The 15,699-nt window shown below is 38.4% G+C and overlaps 1 protein-coding gene across 2 annotated transcripts in view; it reads left to right on the forward strand.

Moving 5' to 3' along the window:
* Positions 1–15,699, forward strand: part of LOC111149029 (inositol polyphosphate-4-phosphatase type II B) — a 372,027-nt gene that overhangs the window by 304,770 nt on the left and 51,558 nt on the right. For both annotated transcript variants that reach the window (XM_022505917.1, XM_022505916.1), the window contains exons 21-22: positions 10,160–10,272; positions 14,429–14,583. In XM_022505917.1, coding sequence (XP_022361625.1) covers positions 10,160–10,272; positions 14,429–14,583 — 268 coding nt within the window. The remainder of the gene's footprint in view (positions 1–10,159; positions 10,273–14,428; positions 14,584–15,699) is intronic.

Here is a 15,699-nt window from a genome sequence, read left to right on the forward strand (position 1 = left end):
TGAATTCAACTGAAAGCTCACTTAAGTGAATCACTTGATGTTTTGAATGCCTCTATTTCATTATCGACTAAATGAGAATAACTAATATGTATATGCCAGTACTTCAAAGTACAGTCTGCCATTATCTCACCAGAGAAAGGAAGTTAATTTTCCCAGTGTCAGTTTCTGGACTGAGAAGATGTCACATTGCACTTACGAATGTGAGAGTGATGGATAAGATCACGACAGTGTGCACTCTGAGTTTCTCAAGAGACTTCTATTTCTCCTGTGTACAAACAAGTCAACTTATTGATCCAGTTAAAATTGATTGTAAAGCTCTTCCTATAGTTTGAAAGAACCTGCCTCTTTTGTCCATTCAATACACTCTTTTCTTCTGTCTCATCTGTATCCCTTCAAATAGCTATCTATACTAACTTTAATGAATTGTCTCCATATAATCACTTATCTGATAATCTTTTTAAAAAGCTGGGGCTCCTGGGTGGTTCAGTTGTTAAGTGTCTGCCTTCAGCTGAGGTCGTGATCCCAGGGTGCTGGGATCAAGCCCCGCATTAGACACCCTGCTTGCGGGAAGCCTGTTTCTCTCTCAACTGCTCCCCCTGTTTGTGTTCCTGCTCTTGCTATCTCTCTCTCTCTGACAAATAAATAAATAAAATATTTTTTAAAAATATAAATAAATAAAAAGTGTATATTTCTTTGTGGAATACTCTGATAGAGATGAAATCTTGGAAAGCATCAACCCTAGAATGAGTTCATTGGCCCCACAGTGAGGAGTAGGGTAGATACTAAAAATCTGGGGCGCCTGGGTGGCTCCGTGGGTTAAGCCTCTGCCTTCGGCTCAGGTCGTGGTCTCAGGGTCCTGGGATCGAGTCCCACATCAGGCTCTCTGCTCAGCAGGGAGCCTGCTTCCCCCTTTCTCTCTGCCTGTCTCTCTACCTCCTTGTGATCTCTCTCTTTCTCTGTCAAATAAATAAATAAAATCTTAAAAAAAAAATCTTAGGGCTCACCTTCCCTTTTGGAACTACATATCACCTAAATTAATACAAGTCTTCTATGACTCCAGTTACATCCAATAAAGAGTCTAACAATTAAAGGCAAATAAAAATTAGTTCCAACTTTGAATTAAATATCAAAGAGGAGAAAACAAGAAACTTGTCATTTAACTTTTTAAATCCTTTTTTCCCAACTCTCTAATTCACTCTACTGAGCATGCCACTCTGTCAGACATTCACTACTTAGTATTCTCCTTTTCTCAACCACAAGTGCAAGGTCTTTTATTTCATTCTGGTTTATATTTTCCCCACCTTTATTTCTTCATGTTTCCAATTCAGCAAAACTAAATTCCAGATAAAGCAGAACTCATCTTTGACGTCAGGTAAGGGGGTGAAACTCAAGACTCAGGGATAAAATTATCTGTATCAGGTGGGTCAGAAAGAGAAGTCTGGCAACATCATAAGTTAATCTATTTTGTTGCTATCAATAAGTATATGAGAATCCAAGGTTATAAAACTAGAGCTCACTTCAAGTCAAAAAAGGGACTATATGAATAAAATAAAATGTAGAACTTTTATTCTTACTACCTCTTTCCCTTTTATTTTGGAGCCTCCTAAAGCAGCTTTATATCCATAATCTTCTTCCTCTCCTTTACCTCATCTATACCTTTCTTGAAACCACAAGAGTTCTTTATTTTATTCTATAGAGTATGAAGTATTCAAGATCTCATTCTTCCTTGCCTCCAGGAGCCTAAAGAAGCCATGCCAAGACCTTGGCTATTGGGAAAAATCCCTGTCTTCTTGTCTGTCTCCCTGCTTTGTTTTGGCTGTGATTCCGGCAATGTGGTAGTCGGTCCCTCCCATGTTATCAGAAAGTGGAAGAGCATGGAAGTGCTGGACTGCTCTTTCTTAGACATGGCCTTGTTATATGTCTGTGTCTCCATGCTGCCATTTGGCCTTGGTATATTTCACTGGCAGCCTGGCTGGTACATGGTCAGGGAGGTGGGGCATTGGAATTACCTCAAAAGCTGCTTCCCTTTCTTTCCTAAGCGTCGAGAAATCTGTTCTTGCTTTGGTTTTCAGACTTTCTGTGTGAAATGTGTGTTCTCAACAGGACTTTCCTTGCTATTCTTCTTGTCAGAGTAAAATACAGGGAATTGGAGGTTACCTTGGGAAAAAGAAAAGGCAGCCATTCACCTGCCTTGAGTGCTAAGGACCTAGGCCACTTGCTTAACACAGGCACGAGCATTCCAAGCAGTACAACTGGGGTCACAAGAAGACCGAGCTGGGGGGCCGGGGGTGCCAGGGTAGCTCAGTTGCTTAAGCATCTGACTCTTGATTTCCTCTCGGGTTATGATCTTGAGGGTCATGAGATTGAGCCCCATGTTAGGCTCCGCACTGAGCCTGGAGTCTGCTTAAGATTCTCTCTACGCCCTCCCCTGCTCACATGCTCTCTATCTCTCTTAAAAAAAAAAAAAAAAAAACTCATTGGGGAATCTGTGTCAAGCCCCTTTTCATACTCAAATTTTCTATTATCTGTGCATAAAACTACCTCAGGTATGTGAGGAAAGTAAGTTTTTGAGAGTCATCTCCCTACAAACCATCCCCCAACCCTTTGATATGACTTGAAATTGTTTGGAGATTCAGAAATCAATCATGACTGTTCTCTTAAAGAAAATGAAAATAGGAAAAAAATATTAATATATTATAATTCTACTCTCCTCCCTGCACATCAGGTCCCATGGCCTTCAGTGTAAATTAGTGAGTATGGAAATTCCTAAGGATTTTTAGCACATTGTTTTTAATATATTTTAACAATTACGTTTAAAGTTTGTCTTTTCATTTGCTGTGGGTGATGCAACCTTGAAATTCATTTAAAAGGAAACAATGAAAGTGTATAGGTCAAAAATATTATTCAGTTCTGTTCAGGTGGAGAGTTTGATATTTGATTTCTTATATTGCCTTTTCATAAATTGTTAAGTTGGAAATACAATTTAAATAAAGCCAGCTTCACTGGGGATTTTTTTCTATATTTTTCAAGATTTTACAGCATTTGAAAGTACATAATTTCCAATTTTAAGACATCTCAATGGCTTTCACTTAATTGCATTTGTTTGCTACTACATTTAACTATAATTATTTCAAAATTAATTATAGAGAAGATTTGACATCACAAAATATAGTACTAACCAAGATGAACTGTGGAAGTATTCTTTATATGTTCATTTTTCATACTTAGAGGTACAGGCCTTTCTAACTTGTTTCTCTTTTTTCTTTGTAGTTGTTCTGGTTACTACTAGGTAACAAATTATGCCAAATTTACTGATATAAAGTCAGAATCATCTTATTTGTGCTCACAGATAAGCGAGTTAGGTATTCTGTGGGTTAGGTATTCAGACAGAGCATGTACGGATGGTTTATATCCACTCCATGATATCTGGGACCTCCCCTGGAATGAAGATTGGTGGGGAGGGGTCAGTTAAATGACTAGGAACTGGAGTCCTCTGCAAGCTTCTGCACTCACATTCTGGCACCTGGGCCATGCTGACTCAGGGCTGAACTTGGCTGAAACCATTGAGTGGAGTACCTGAATATGTGGTTAGATTTCTCCCAGCTTAGTGCCTGGGTTCGTATAGGTAATATCTCAAAAAAGGGAAGACAGACAGCAAAGTTCCAAGAGAAACAGACAAGAGCTGCATAGTCATTTATGACCTGACCTCGAAAGTGACATAACATCACTTCTGCCATATTCTGTTAGTTAAGACAGTCACAAGCCCACCCACATTCCAGGGGAAAGTACATAAACTCCATCTCTCAGTAGAGGGAGTGTCAAAGAATGTGGAGCCACGTCTTAAAACTATCACTGTAGAAGTGATTGGTGTGCTGCTTTCCAGAGACATTCTTGTCTTTTTCTCACCTCCAGAGCAACAATACACATTTGTAATATGGCTGGCAAATGTTAAAAATGTCTATATAGGGGCACCTGTGTGGTTCAGTCGGTTAAGCATCTGCCTTCACTCAGGTCAATTATCCCAGGGTCCTGGGATCAAGTCCCAGGCTCCCCACTCAGGGGGGAGTCTGCTCCTCCCCTTTGCTCATGCTTGCATTATCTCTTTCTCTGTGTCTTAAATAAATAAATAAATCTTTTTAAAAAAAATGCCTATATAACCATGTGTTTTACCTTAGCATGTTTTTTATTGCAAACTACAGAAACCCTGACTCAAACTGGCTTGAACAAGAAAATTTCTTAACAAAACTGAAAATTCCAATGATAAGGCAGGCAACCCTTTAAGGGAAGGTTGTTTCAATGGCTTCACAGTATCAAAAAGATACTTTCCAAGCCTACTTCATCACTCAGCCACTCTTGGTGTTGACTTTATCCTACATCAGGTCATCTCATGACTAAAGATGGCAGGCATGGGCAATTATCCACATGCTCAACCAGAGATAAAGAGGATTTTTCTTCGCTCTTCAACATTTGAGTCCCGAGCTTCACTCAGCTGGCCAGGACAGATCACTTGCATACCCCTGAAATAATTGCTGAGGTCACAGTCAAGTTCTGATTGGCTTAGTTTTAAGTCCCCATCCCTGAACTTAGTCCGGACTTCAAAGGGCTTGGGATTGTATCAGTTGACTTCAGAGTGAGGGTATGTACTGACCCCATGTAAGTTCTGTGCCTGCTATGAAGTGTGAAATGGGTGGAACAGGTGCTGGGAATTCAGCTTTAATTTCAGTTTCATCTTGGAACACTCACTGGCAACATAAAGTCACATGATCATGAGGTGATGAAGCTATTGCCTTGGCTTCATTAACATCACAGATCAATCAGCTAAGAGTTTACGGTCCTATTCCTATTCACTGGTCAGCAGCCCATCCTTTGGTTAAGGTCAATGTCATATTAAAGAGACCCCATCTAATAGAACAAGGAGAAAATTGGTATAAAAAGTGACTCTGAATTTGGCTATTCTGTGCCATTGGGGAGGGGTAGGAAACCATTTACAGGGTTTGTGAAGGTTTGTGATTCTGATCTTTGTTTGCACCTATACGCACCTTACTTTGGATAAATTCTGACTTTTGCCTGAGAAAGTAGACTTGCTATCTGAGACTGTGAATGCTTTCCTAAGAATTACTAATGTCTTCCTCTGTTTTTCAGAGTTGACACAGAATTTAACAATGTCGGCACTTCTGCCAAGACTTTTATTAATTGTTTTTCACTTCAAGCCGATGAAGCATGGCAGGGTTATTGTCCTCATTTTTCAGATGAGAAAATAGGGACAGAAGGTTAAGCAACTCACCTAAGACCACATGTCGGAGCAGGGACAGAGTTGGCATTGGAAATCACTTTCCGGAAATCTTGGCTCTGTGCTTCCTTTAAAAAAAAAATAATGAAAGTTTCAAACAAAAAAAGAACAGATCATAAAATAATAAACACTAGGGAACCCATCACTCAGCCTCAGAAATTTTATAAGAAAAAAATGCAGATATAATGAAAACCCCTTTTGTACCCCTTCCAGTTCCAATCCCTTACTTTCCCTTCTCTGAGAAAATCAATATCCTGATTTGGTGTTTTACATTATCATACATGTTTTTACCCCACATGTATTACCCATAAAATATATGGTATTTTTGCTTATTTAACTTTATATTATTACTGTTACTTTGCATGAGTCCTATAATTTTTATTGTTTTACTCAACATAGTTTTTACTCTATACTCATGCCAATATATACATGCATAATATAGCATGCTTATTGATTTTCTCCACTATATAGTATTATATTTTATGATTATATATCAGTGTATCCATTCTCTTTATGAACATTTAGATGGGGTTTTTTTTTCTGCTGTTTAATATTATAAACAATAGTGCAATGAACATTGTTGTACATTTCATCTGCTTACTTTCTTGAGCCCCATTTGAAAAGAATGCTCTTACTGAGATAGGTATGGAGATTCAATTACCCTGTCTGAATTCTGTGCTAGAGTAATGCAGGAGTGAGTAGACAAAGCAAGACTTATTGGCTAATTTACATTTGAAGAGATTCAGTCTAAGTTTAAAAACCAATCCATATTCCCCGTTTACCAGGATTTTCAGTTGATTTATCAGAATCTATCAATATATCTTGAAATCTCACTTACTAATCCAAAAACTAGTCATTAGTAATGATACTTCCTTCTAGAACCAGCCCTGAATTTCTGTGACCTCTGGGATTTTTGTCAGATTGAAAAATAACTGGCAGCAACCAAAGAATTGAATTGCTAGAGATGTGCTCTGAATAAAGCAAGTTTTATCATTACAGAAATAGAAATAGTGGCCTGAAAATTTTAAGAACATCAAAATATCTTCCTTCTAAAAAGCATGCCATGGGAAGAAGGGGTGCCTGTCTGTCTATCCTAAAGTGCTATCTTTATGGAGTAGAAATACGCAAAGGATGACCATTTATTTGACTTCTTTTTCAGATCCTTATAGTCTGTTTTAAATGACTGATCTAAAAAAATCCTCATGTCAACAATGAAACTAAATTATTTTAAGAAATCATTGTACTTTTATTCTGGAGTTTCAGAATTCTGAAGAAGCCGGTTCATTGTGTTATTACTGGAACTGCCTTTTAGTACCACCAGCTAATTGTGAAGGTGCTAGCACAGATTTGGGGGAAATTGCTGGCGTAGGAATTTGGAGACTGGATTTTTTTTTTTTTGCTTCCTCTGACTGTGAACCCTGGGAAAGTCACCAAAACATCTTAGACATGGGGTTGCCCTAAGTCAGTAATTTGCAAGTTTTTATGGTGACTCCAGGTTGTTACGTCAATTTTGAGGGTTAGGACAATAATAATAAAAATGATGGTCACCATCACATGGAATAGAATGGAATATATTCAGGGAACAGTGTCTGCGATTAGGATAAATATTATTTCATAAAGTTCTTATTACAGAAGGGCATGTGTGTCCGTGCGTGTGCACATAATGCTGCAGGTAAAATTCTTTATATATATATGTATATATATATATATATACATATATATATTAAAGATTTTATTTATTTATTTGAGAGAGAGGCAGTGAGAGAGAGCATGAGCAAGGAGAAGGTCAGAGGGAGAAGCAGACTCCCCGTGATGCTGGGAGCCCGATGCAGAACTCCGGGATCATGACCCGAGCCGAAGGCAGTCATCCAACCAACTGAGCCACCCAGGCGTCCCTGCAGGTGAAATTCTTATTCCATATTCCTTTCAAAAACATTTAAAAGCCACTTATACCAGGTGACTTCAGAAAGGACCTCAGAGCAGCCCCTAGGTGGCTCAGTTGGGTAAGTGTCTGCCTATAGGTCATGATCCCAGGATCCTGGGATCAAGCCCCATCACAGGCTCCAGGGGCAGCAGAGAGCCTGCTGTTCCCTCTGCCTGTGCTCCTTCCCCTCGTTATCTCTCTCTTTCTTGTTCTCTCTGTCAAATAAACAAATGAAATCTTAAGAAAGAAAGAAAGAACCTCAGAGACCTCTAAGATAGAGTTATATCTCTATTTAAAATTCCTAGTTGCTCCTATTTTTTTAGGATGAAGCCCAGATTTCCCAGCATAGCAGAGAAGACCCTTCATAATTCCTGCCTCTGGGACCAGGCCTTGCAAGGACATAGTGAACCATGAGCTCCCTGCTTTGACAGTACTGCTTCATGTCTCCATGCATGTGCTGATATTTTTCCCTGGGCCTCAAATGCTTTCTGTAGCCACGAAGCGTTATCTTTGCTAGAAACCCTTCCCTACCCAACTATTCTTTATGAGATGGCACACTCCTTCCCTTGGGTCTCTATTATTATTTTTACTTATTTAATGCCATCGCCCACAGTACACTTTACTATAGTTAATGATGGTTTAAAAATCTGTCTTCCCCTACTGAACTGCGAAGACTTTGAGGTCAGCTCTTTGTATCCTAAGAATTCAAGTTCTTTCCTTTTCTTATGCATATACTGTGCTTTCCCTTTTTCTCAAAATAACTTTATTCTTTAAAACAGCACACATTTACTTTAAATTGTCTCAAATGACATGAAAAGGCAGTTGAAAAATCATTCTAAATCCTACAGCCTAATAATGACCAATTTCTCTCTTTGCCTACATGCCTATAGAGAGATGTAAGCACACACACGCACACACACATAATGTTATACAAATAAATTCATTCATTGATTTGTATTCATTGATACAATAAATTCATTTCATTGATATTGACATTTTTCCTTTCAACAATGTCAAGGACACTTTCCCTGTTAATGGTATACCCGTACATAATTTTAAATGGCTGCTTAAATTTTAATTCATTAAAAATAGTGATGGTAGACCTGACTTCCTGTTCCTTTTATTCTGACTATGAATTAAAAAGTAGCATTATTGTCCTTACTTTCTTTGATCAGCTGTAGAGTCTTGAGCTGGTTTTGTAACTCTCTTCAAGGCATTCCCTTATGCCTTCTTCCCTTTGTCTCTGGACTGTGTCCTATTAAACGTTCTGTATATCAGAGAGTCCATCAAGCAATGTGATGTTTTTAATCAAACCTTGTCTTTCTTAAGAGAGTCATCTATAGTTACATTATAAGGGTTCGACTCCTGATTGTTTTTCCATTTAGAAACTAATACAGTGGAATCATGCATATATTTTATGTAGATATTTTTAATCTCATCGCCCTACTATAGGAATGCATCTCGATTGTACCCGACCTTCCCCTATTCTGTGGTTATGAAATTCAAGATGATATATAACTATTTTCAATGGATATTTTTATTTTACCAACCATTTTCATTCTTTGGCAGATAGAGATTGCTAGTATAGTTCATTAGGATACTTCCTCACTCTCTGGCGCTAAAGTCAAGAACTATTCAGATGTATTATTTTAATAAAATGAAACATCTGGTACAGTTTTGAAAAGTACAGAGTCACGCTATGATTACAGCTTATTTGTGCTGTGTGTGAGTGTGTGTGTGTGTGTTTGTGTGTTTGTGTGTGTGCACAATGTGTGTGTTTGTGAGAGAGAGAGAGAGAGATCTGATTCAGGAATATATCAGTTTTGTTTCACTGTTACTGGAGAGCCTACACACAGTCCATGTTACTCTTACAGATTTTCTCCTGTTTCCAGCCTCAATTAACACTCAGGAATTCTTCATCCTTTGGGTTGTGGATTCAACATTAGAGCACATTTTCGTACCGTACAGCATTAATCCAACAACTCTCTTAGAAAGACTTTTTGTTTCCATATCTATATTCTGATCTTGACCCCATCTCGCCAAGTGTCAGGGACATTTGTGTCATAATGTGCATTGCCTTAGGTTTTAATACAAAACGTGTGCCATTTGTGAACTATACTTTAGTTATGAGTATGTAGAGATCTGAGCAATCAGTCATTTCCTGCTCCCTATCTAATTATCTCATGTAGTTAACTATCACCTCTCATATTTTCCCTCTTTCCATGCCTTATCTGTGCTCCTTAATAGCAGTTCTTCTCAGCCAGGATAGATTTTGCCCTCGAGGAACATCTGGCAGTGTCTGGAGACATTTTTGATTGTCGCAGGAAGGGTACTACTGGTTTCTAAATTGTAGGGGTCACTGATGCTGCTTACCATGTCACAAAGCAGAATATAGGTCCATTCCCCGCAACAAAATGTCATCCAAGCCAGAATGTTCATAGTGCTGAGGTTAAGGAATCTTGCTGAGAAACTGACTCCATGTATTTTATTTGAGCCTTCAGATTTCTCCCACTCCTGAGGTGTTCAGTTTAACATATCCTCTTGATTCAGACTAGCTACTTAGTAGCAGAAAGTGGTAATAGTAAGATATAAAATTATATCTCTTGTCTCATCTATGTCATGCTTTGGTTGAAGGGAGGCAGCAGCCATTATCAAAAATGTTTCACTTGTTAGTAAAATAATAGTATATGAAAACTGGCCTTACCACAATAGCACAGAATACGTAGCGGAGGCGACTGAGGCATATTTCTAAGTAAAAAATAAAGCTGGAGAGATTAATAACTATGATTATCTTCAGATTAATAAATATGATTATCCTCAGATACTCTGTGTTCCAAATGCTATTTGTTGTTATGGAAATTCTATTTGTACATATATTGAGCAAATCTCCATAGGCAGCTTAATACTAACACGATCTCCCTTTCTTTCTCTTTTTTTCCCCCCAGACATTTCACATTTTCAAGAACAAAATGATTTAAAAGGATTACTAGAAAATCTCCATCAAAATATCCAAGCCAAAAAAAGAAAGAATGTAGAAATCATGTGGCTGGCTGCAACGGTAAGCATTCTCCAGCCAGGTCTTTCCCCTGTCACCATGATGATCAGCCAACATCATGGAGTGTCACTGTGTAGCATACAACCTCTGCACTTGGGGTTACCAGATGTCATTCTCCATTATCCAGGGGTTTGGGTATTTTCAATGCTGTCAGTAGTTCTATCAATATGTTAGAACACAAGATGGAAGAAGGTGCACTCAACGAGAAAGAATTACCTATTGGTTTTTCCTCTATATTCTGGATGTCTTTTGACACTTTGTGGCTAAAATGGAGTGTCTGTGATTTTCTTTTGATATTACATGTTGTGATGTCAGTCGCCCATTTCAATCAGGATTTTGAAGTGCTGCTCTAGAGACATATGGTGGCAACAGAATGTGGTTATCAGATCTCTGACTCACAGCCTCAGTAAGGCTCCCGGACATCTTGTTCAATTAATGAGCTTGTAAATGCGTTTGTTAATTGAGATATTAGCATAGAATTTGTTACTGATGGATTGCTCTTGGGGTAATGAGCTACATTTTCTCTGGTTCTTTCTCATTTAATGACACCTTCAGGGCAGAAGTTCTGCCTTATTTCCCACCCCAGGTTTCTAGCAGAGTGAGGGAGAAAAATACTACCTGTTTATTCTGAAACTCTTACCTGGCAACCATCCAGGCATAGCGCACGTGAACTTACAAATTTTGTTAAGCATTCAGACCCAAAGATCCTTTCCTAATGAGAGGATTTTTTTCATCGGAGAAGGCCCACATTGGAGATCTTTATGATGATGGCCATAATGAATGCCATATTTGTAGTTCCTGTACAGTGTTGCTTGTGTAATTTGGAGTTCAGTCACTGATCTCCTGACAAAACTCTATTCACTCTGTATCAATAGTGTTTAAAACAAAGCCTTGCCCTATTACCAGTGTTCAATTATAATCCAATATTACTTACTCTCTTCGGGGAAAAAGGAATGGATAATTTATCGTGAGTCTATATAAAATAATTCACCAAGAGCAAGGCAGAAGAAAGCTGCTTTAGCTTCCCTTCGTGCCCTCTTGGAGCCCCAGGGAAGAACATCAAAGTAACAATATGAAACATTGCTTTCAGGCAGCTCATTTACCCTGGTCCCATTTAGCCCCATACTGCATTACAGGAGGGTTGTTTTTAATAGTTTTTTTCCCCCAGTGTGGCTGCTCTTTATATCTTCAAAGACTGCTATGGTTGTTAATTCTCACAAAAATTTCACAAAGGTAGGTCATGAGCTATTTTTGCTATTTTACTAATAATGGGATAACGGGAAGGTAATTTGATCATTTACCAAGGCTTTCTGACAACTTAGGAACATATACCTATGCCGCTATACATATCATGAAGTCGTGTCAATGGATAAATGAAGGATGTACGTGTACAAACACAAATGTATACTTTCTCTTAGTCTATGTAGTTTTACCATTTGAATATATTTTAAAAGTTTTCCCATAAATCTCATTTATTCCTGAAAAATCTTTTTTGAAACTTGAACACTGACCAAATACGGCTTTCTCACAACTTAACTGTGGAATGGATGATTGACTGCCTTGACACATACATGGCACCCATAATGTGCAAATTTAGCATTATGTAGGAACACTGATTTTATTATTACAGCATTTCTGTAGCTGATACTTCAGTTTCAATATCCTCTTTGTAAATCAAGGACTTGGACTTCTAAAGTGAAGAAATACAGAAATTCCTGTTGACATTTTCTAAAAAGCTTTTATTTATCTCTATTTCATTCTCTCTTTTAAAAAATATTATTTATATATTACTGTATTAATATTTTACATTCTATTGAAAAAATATGAAACTATTTGCTTTTGCCTTGATTGAGTTTTAAAAAATAAAAAAAAAATGAGAATTTAAAGAGATCACATGCCAGTCAAGCATGTTAGGTTCATATGGCTCAAAGGAACTATAGAAATAGGGAAACCAAGACCCAACCTGCCCACTCTGATTAAATCATGTTGATGATTTAACATCAACATCCTCTTGATGTTAAATTTAGAATATTAAACATTCTTAGTAGGATAGTTGCATATAGTAGAGACAACACATTTTAAAGAATATTCATTCTTCTTAAAAATCATTATCTTGGGGTACCTGGGTGGTTCAGCTAAGTGTCTGCCTCGGCTCAGGTCTTACCATAGGGTCCTGGGATCCAGCCTTACTTTGGGCTCCCTGCTCCGCGGGGAGCCTGCTTCTCCCTCTCCCTCTGCTTGCTGCTCCCCCTACTTGTGCTCTCTCGCTGTCTCTCTGTCAAATAAATAAATAAAATCTTTTTAAAAAAATCATTATCTTGGGGCGTCTGGGTGGCTCAGTGGGTTAAGGCCTCTGCCTTTGGCTTAGGTCATGGTCTCAGGGTCCTGGGATCTAGCCCTTGTTGGGCTCTCTGCTCAGCAGGGAGCCTGCTTCCTCCTCTCTCTCTGCCTGCCTCTCTGCCTGCTTGTGATCTCTGTCTGTCAAATAAATAAATAAAATCTTTAAAAAAAATTGTTTAAAAAAATCATTATCTCATAAGTGGTCATTGAAGTCAATATTTCATTATTATGAATATAGCCAAAACTTTTTTGTTTTATATTAAAATTTCAAAATAGTCTTTATTTGAAAAGGTTAGAGTCTTCCAGATGAAAAAAGATTTTATGGTGAAACCATGCTATCGTATTTCTCTAATCACTTATGTTGGAAATAGTGAGAAAGTACTAAAGGTCTAATAAAGACTTGTAAATCCTAGTGTAAGTATCAGAATCACAATTAAAACATGATAAAAACCCTTGATAAACTGTGTTAGTATATCTTTTCATCAAAGCAGATTAACTGTTAAGGGCTCCTTGATGGGAGGTAATAAATTAAGACTTTATCATATCATGTTAGATTTATTTTAAGTGCATGTTGATTAAGATTATTGATACTAATGTAGTGTTGGTCTCTCATATCAGAGCCCTGAGATGGGACAGGGAAGTGAGAGGGAGAAAGGAATGGTATTATTCTTCTGCTAACCATAAGGCAATGAGACAACGGATTATTATGGCTCAGAGACTTTTCTCTTGAATTACATTGGGATAACAAAAAGAAAGAATTTGCAAAAAGAAACAGAATAGAAAGGAAGCTAAAGACTTGGTCCTTGGCATTAGGCCAAACCCACATTAGCACCCATATTCTGTCCAATTGAGCACAAGTTACTTAACCGAGCTAAACCTCAGTTTCCTCATCTGTAAAATAAGAAAGATTACATCTTCCTCCAGGATCCATGTGCAGTTATTAAAAGAGCAAATCTAGGGGCACCTGGGGGCCTCAGCTGGTTGAGCATCCAACTCTTGATTTCGGCTCAGGTCATGATCTCGGGGTTGTGGGATGGAGCCTCGTGTCCGGCTCTGCTCTCAGCTCAGAATCTGCTTGGGACTCTCTTTCTGCCTCTCCGTCTGCCCCTCCCCTTCTCGCATGTGCACGTGTGCTCTCTCTCAATCAATCAATCAATACAATCTTTAAAAAAATGAATAAAAGAGCGAATCTATATGAAATTTATTAGCATTATACCTGGTACAGCAGATGTGCGTTTCACAGTGACCCTTTGCTGTCCTTATTCTTACTCATTGCATTGATGAGTGGCTAGTGGTTCACGAACTGCTACACTAGTGTTATGTAAATGTTTGAAACTCATAACCTCAAGCCCAAACTCCCAAAGGATTCTTAAAGGCAAAGTAGGAAGATGTTAGCTATTTTGGATTCAAACCAGTGTCTGATCCAGAAAATACAATTGTATTTTTCCTTCACAGTTAAGGTGTCACTCCTAAGCTGTGACTTTACTGTCATCCACTATGGCTAGGGCTGGCTCACCGGCCCCCGACCCCGACCCCCTCAGGGAGCCCTGCTGCCTCTGCGGGATATTTACCATCTCATAGGGCTGCCACAACCCCACGCCTCACACCTCACGTACAAAGAACTAAATAAATTCAATCTGTTCCACTAGCTTTTGAAATGAAACGATAATGTTTTTCACTCGCTAGGGCCGATTGAACCCATTGATGATCATAAATTAACATAAATTTGGAGTGTTTAGATAAGAAGTGTTTAGGTGAGTCTGACACTTTAGAGTCATCTGCGGATGAGCAATAAACTGTTTGTACATCTGTGTTGCAGATTTGTCGCAAACTAAATGGTATTCGTTTCACCTGTTGCAAAAGTGCCAAGGACAGGACGTCCATGTCGGTGACCCTTGAACAGTGCTCCATCTTGAGAGATGAGCACCAGCTGCACAAGGACTTCTTTATTCGAGCCCTGGATTGTATGAGAAGGTAGCCCGCATGTCTTCAACTTTCTTTCTTTTAAAGACATTTTAAAGTTTGGGGTCTTTTGTTTTCCAAATACATATTTTACTGGCAGACTAAATATTTAGTGACTTCCCTGCATTTCCATGGCTCATAGCTCATGGCATGAAAGATAAAATAATGTTAAGTATTCCCCCTACTCATTTTAGGCAATAAAAGAGAACGTGGCTGGATTTTGATAATAGCTTATTAACTCATTTAGATCCAAGTTTTAAAGGGCCCTGGTCCTTTCATGTATAATGCTTGAAGAACAATTTCTCTGTATATTAGTAATTATGACTATACACAAAATAAAACTCAGCCATTATCCAAAAAAAATGTCTCCTAACCACAACTAACAGGTGATCTTCCCAATGTCTTGTAAGGTCTCCGGGTCGGTCACCTCCTTCCTAAAATTATTTTCACATCACCCATCATAAAGATGGGATGACAAGGATACTTTAGAATAGAAAATTAATGTTGTTACTCTGCCGACATTTAGAACGCTATGCCTGAAGTCATGTCTCTTGATTCATTTCCACAGTAATTAAATCTAAAGTCTAAGCCATAATGGGAAGGAAAAAGTGTCTCATTCACAGTGTCTGTCAGCAAGGACACATGTTAATTAAAAAGTTAAATGAAATTATCCTCTTTGCTGCAAAGACTGGCTCAGAAGCACACCAGATAGCATGGGACAGGCTCTCTATTTCTAGAAAGGAATGTCCTGTGATGCTGTGGAGAGAACTGCTTCTTATCTGGCATATCATTAACCTCCCCCCCCTTTTTTTTTAATGGCTGCAGTCTTTCAGTGGGGACTGGACGCTTGCCTGTACTTGCCCTGTGCCTGCATGCTTTCCGCACTACATGAGAGATTTCTGGAGCTTTCTCTGTTTCCCCATTTCATGTCCTCAGCATTTTCATTGTTGAGTGGAGTACTATCATGATTTTTTGATAAATGTTCAAGGATGTCTTAGAGGCCTGACATGAACATCTCAGCCATATAAAATGCATTTGGTTGATATAAAAAACTTATTTTAAAAATAACCTCTCAGGAGGAGTCAAGATGGCAGAGAAGTAGCAGACTGAGACTACTTCAGGTAGCGG

Source organism: Enhydra lutris, unplaced genomic scaffold (assembly GCF_002288905.1).
Source record: "Enhydra lutris kenyoni isolate GAN:26980312 unplaced genomic scaffold, ASM228890v2 scaffoldscaffold21, whole genome shotgun sequence".
NCBI lineage: Eukaryota > Metazoa > Chordata > Mammalia > Carnivora > Mustelidae > Enhydra > Enhydra lutris.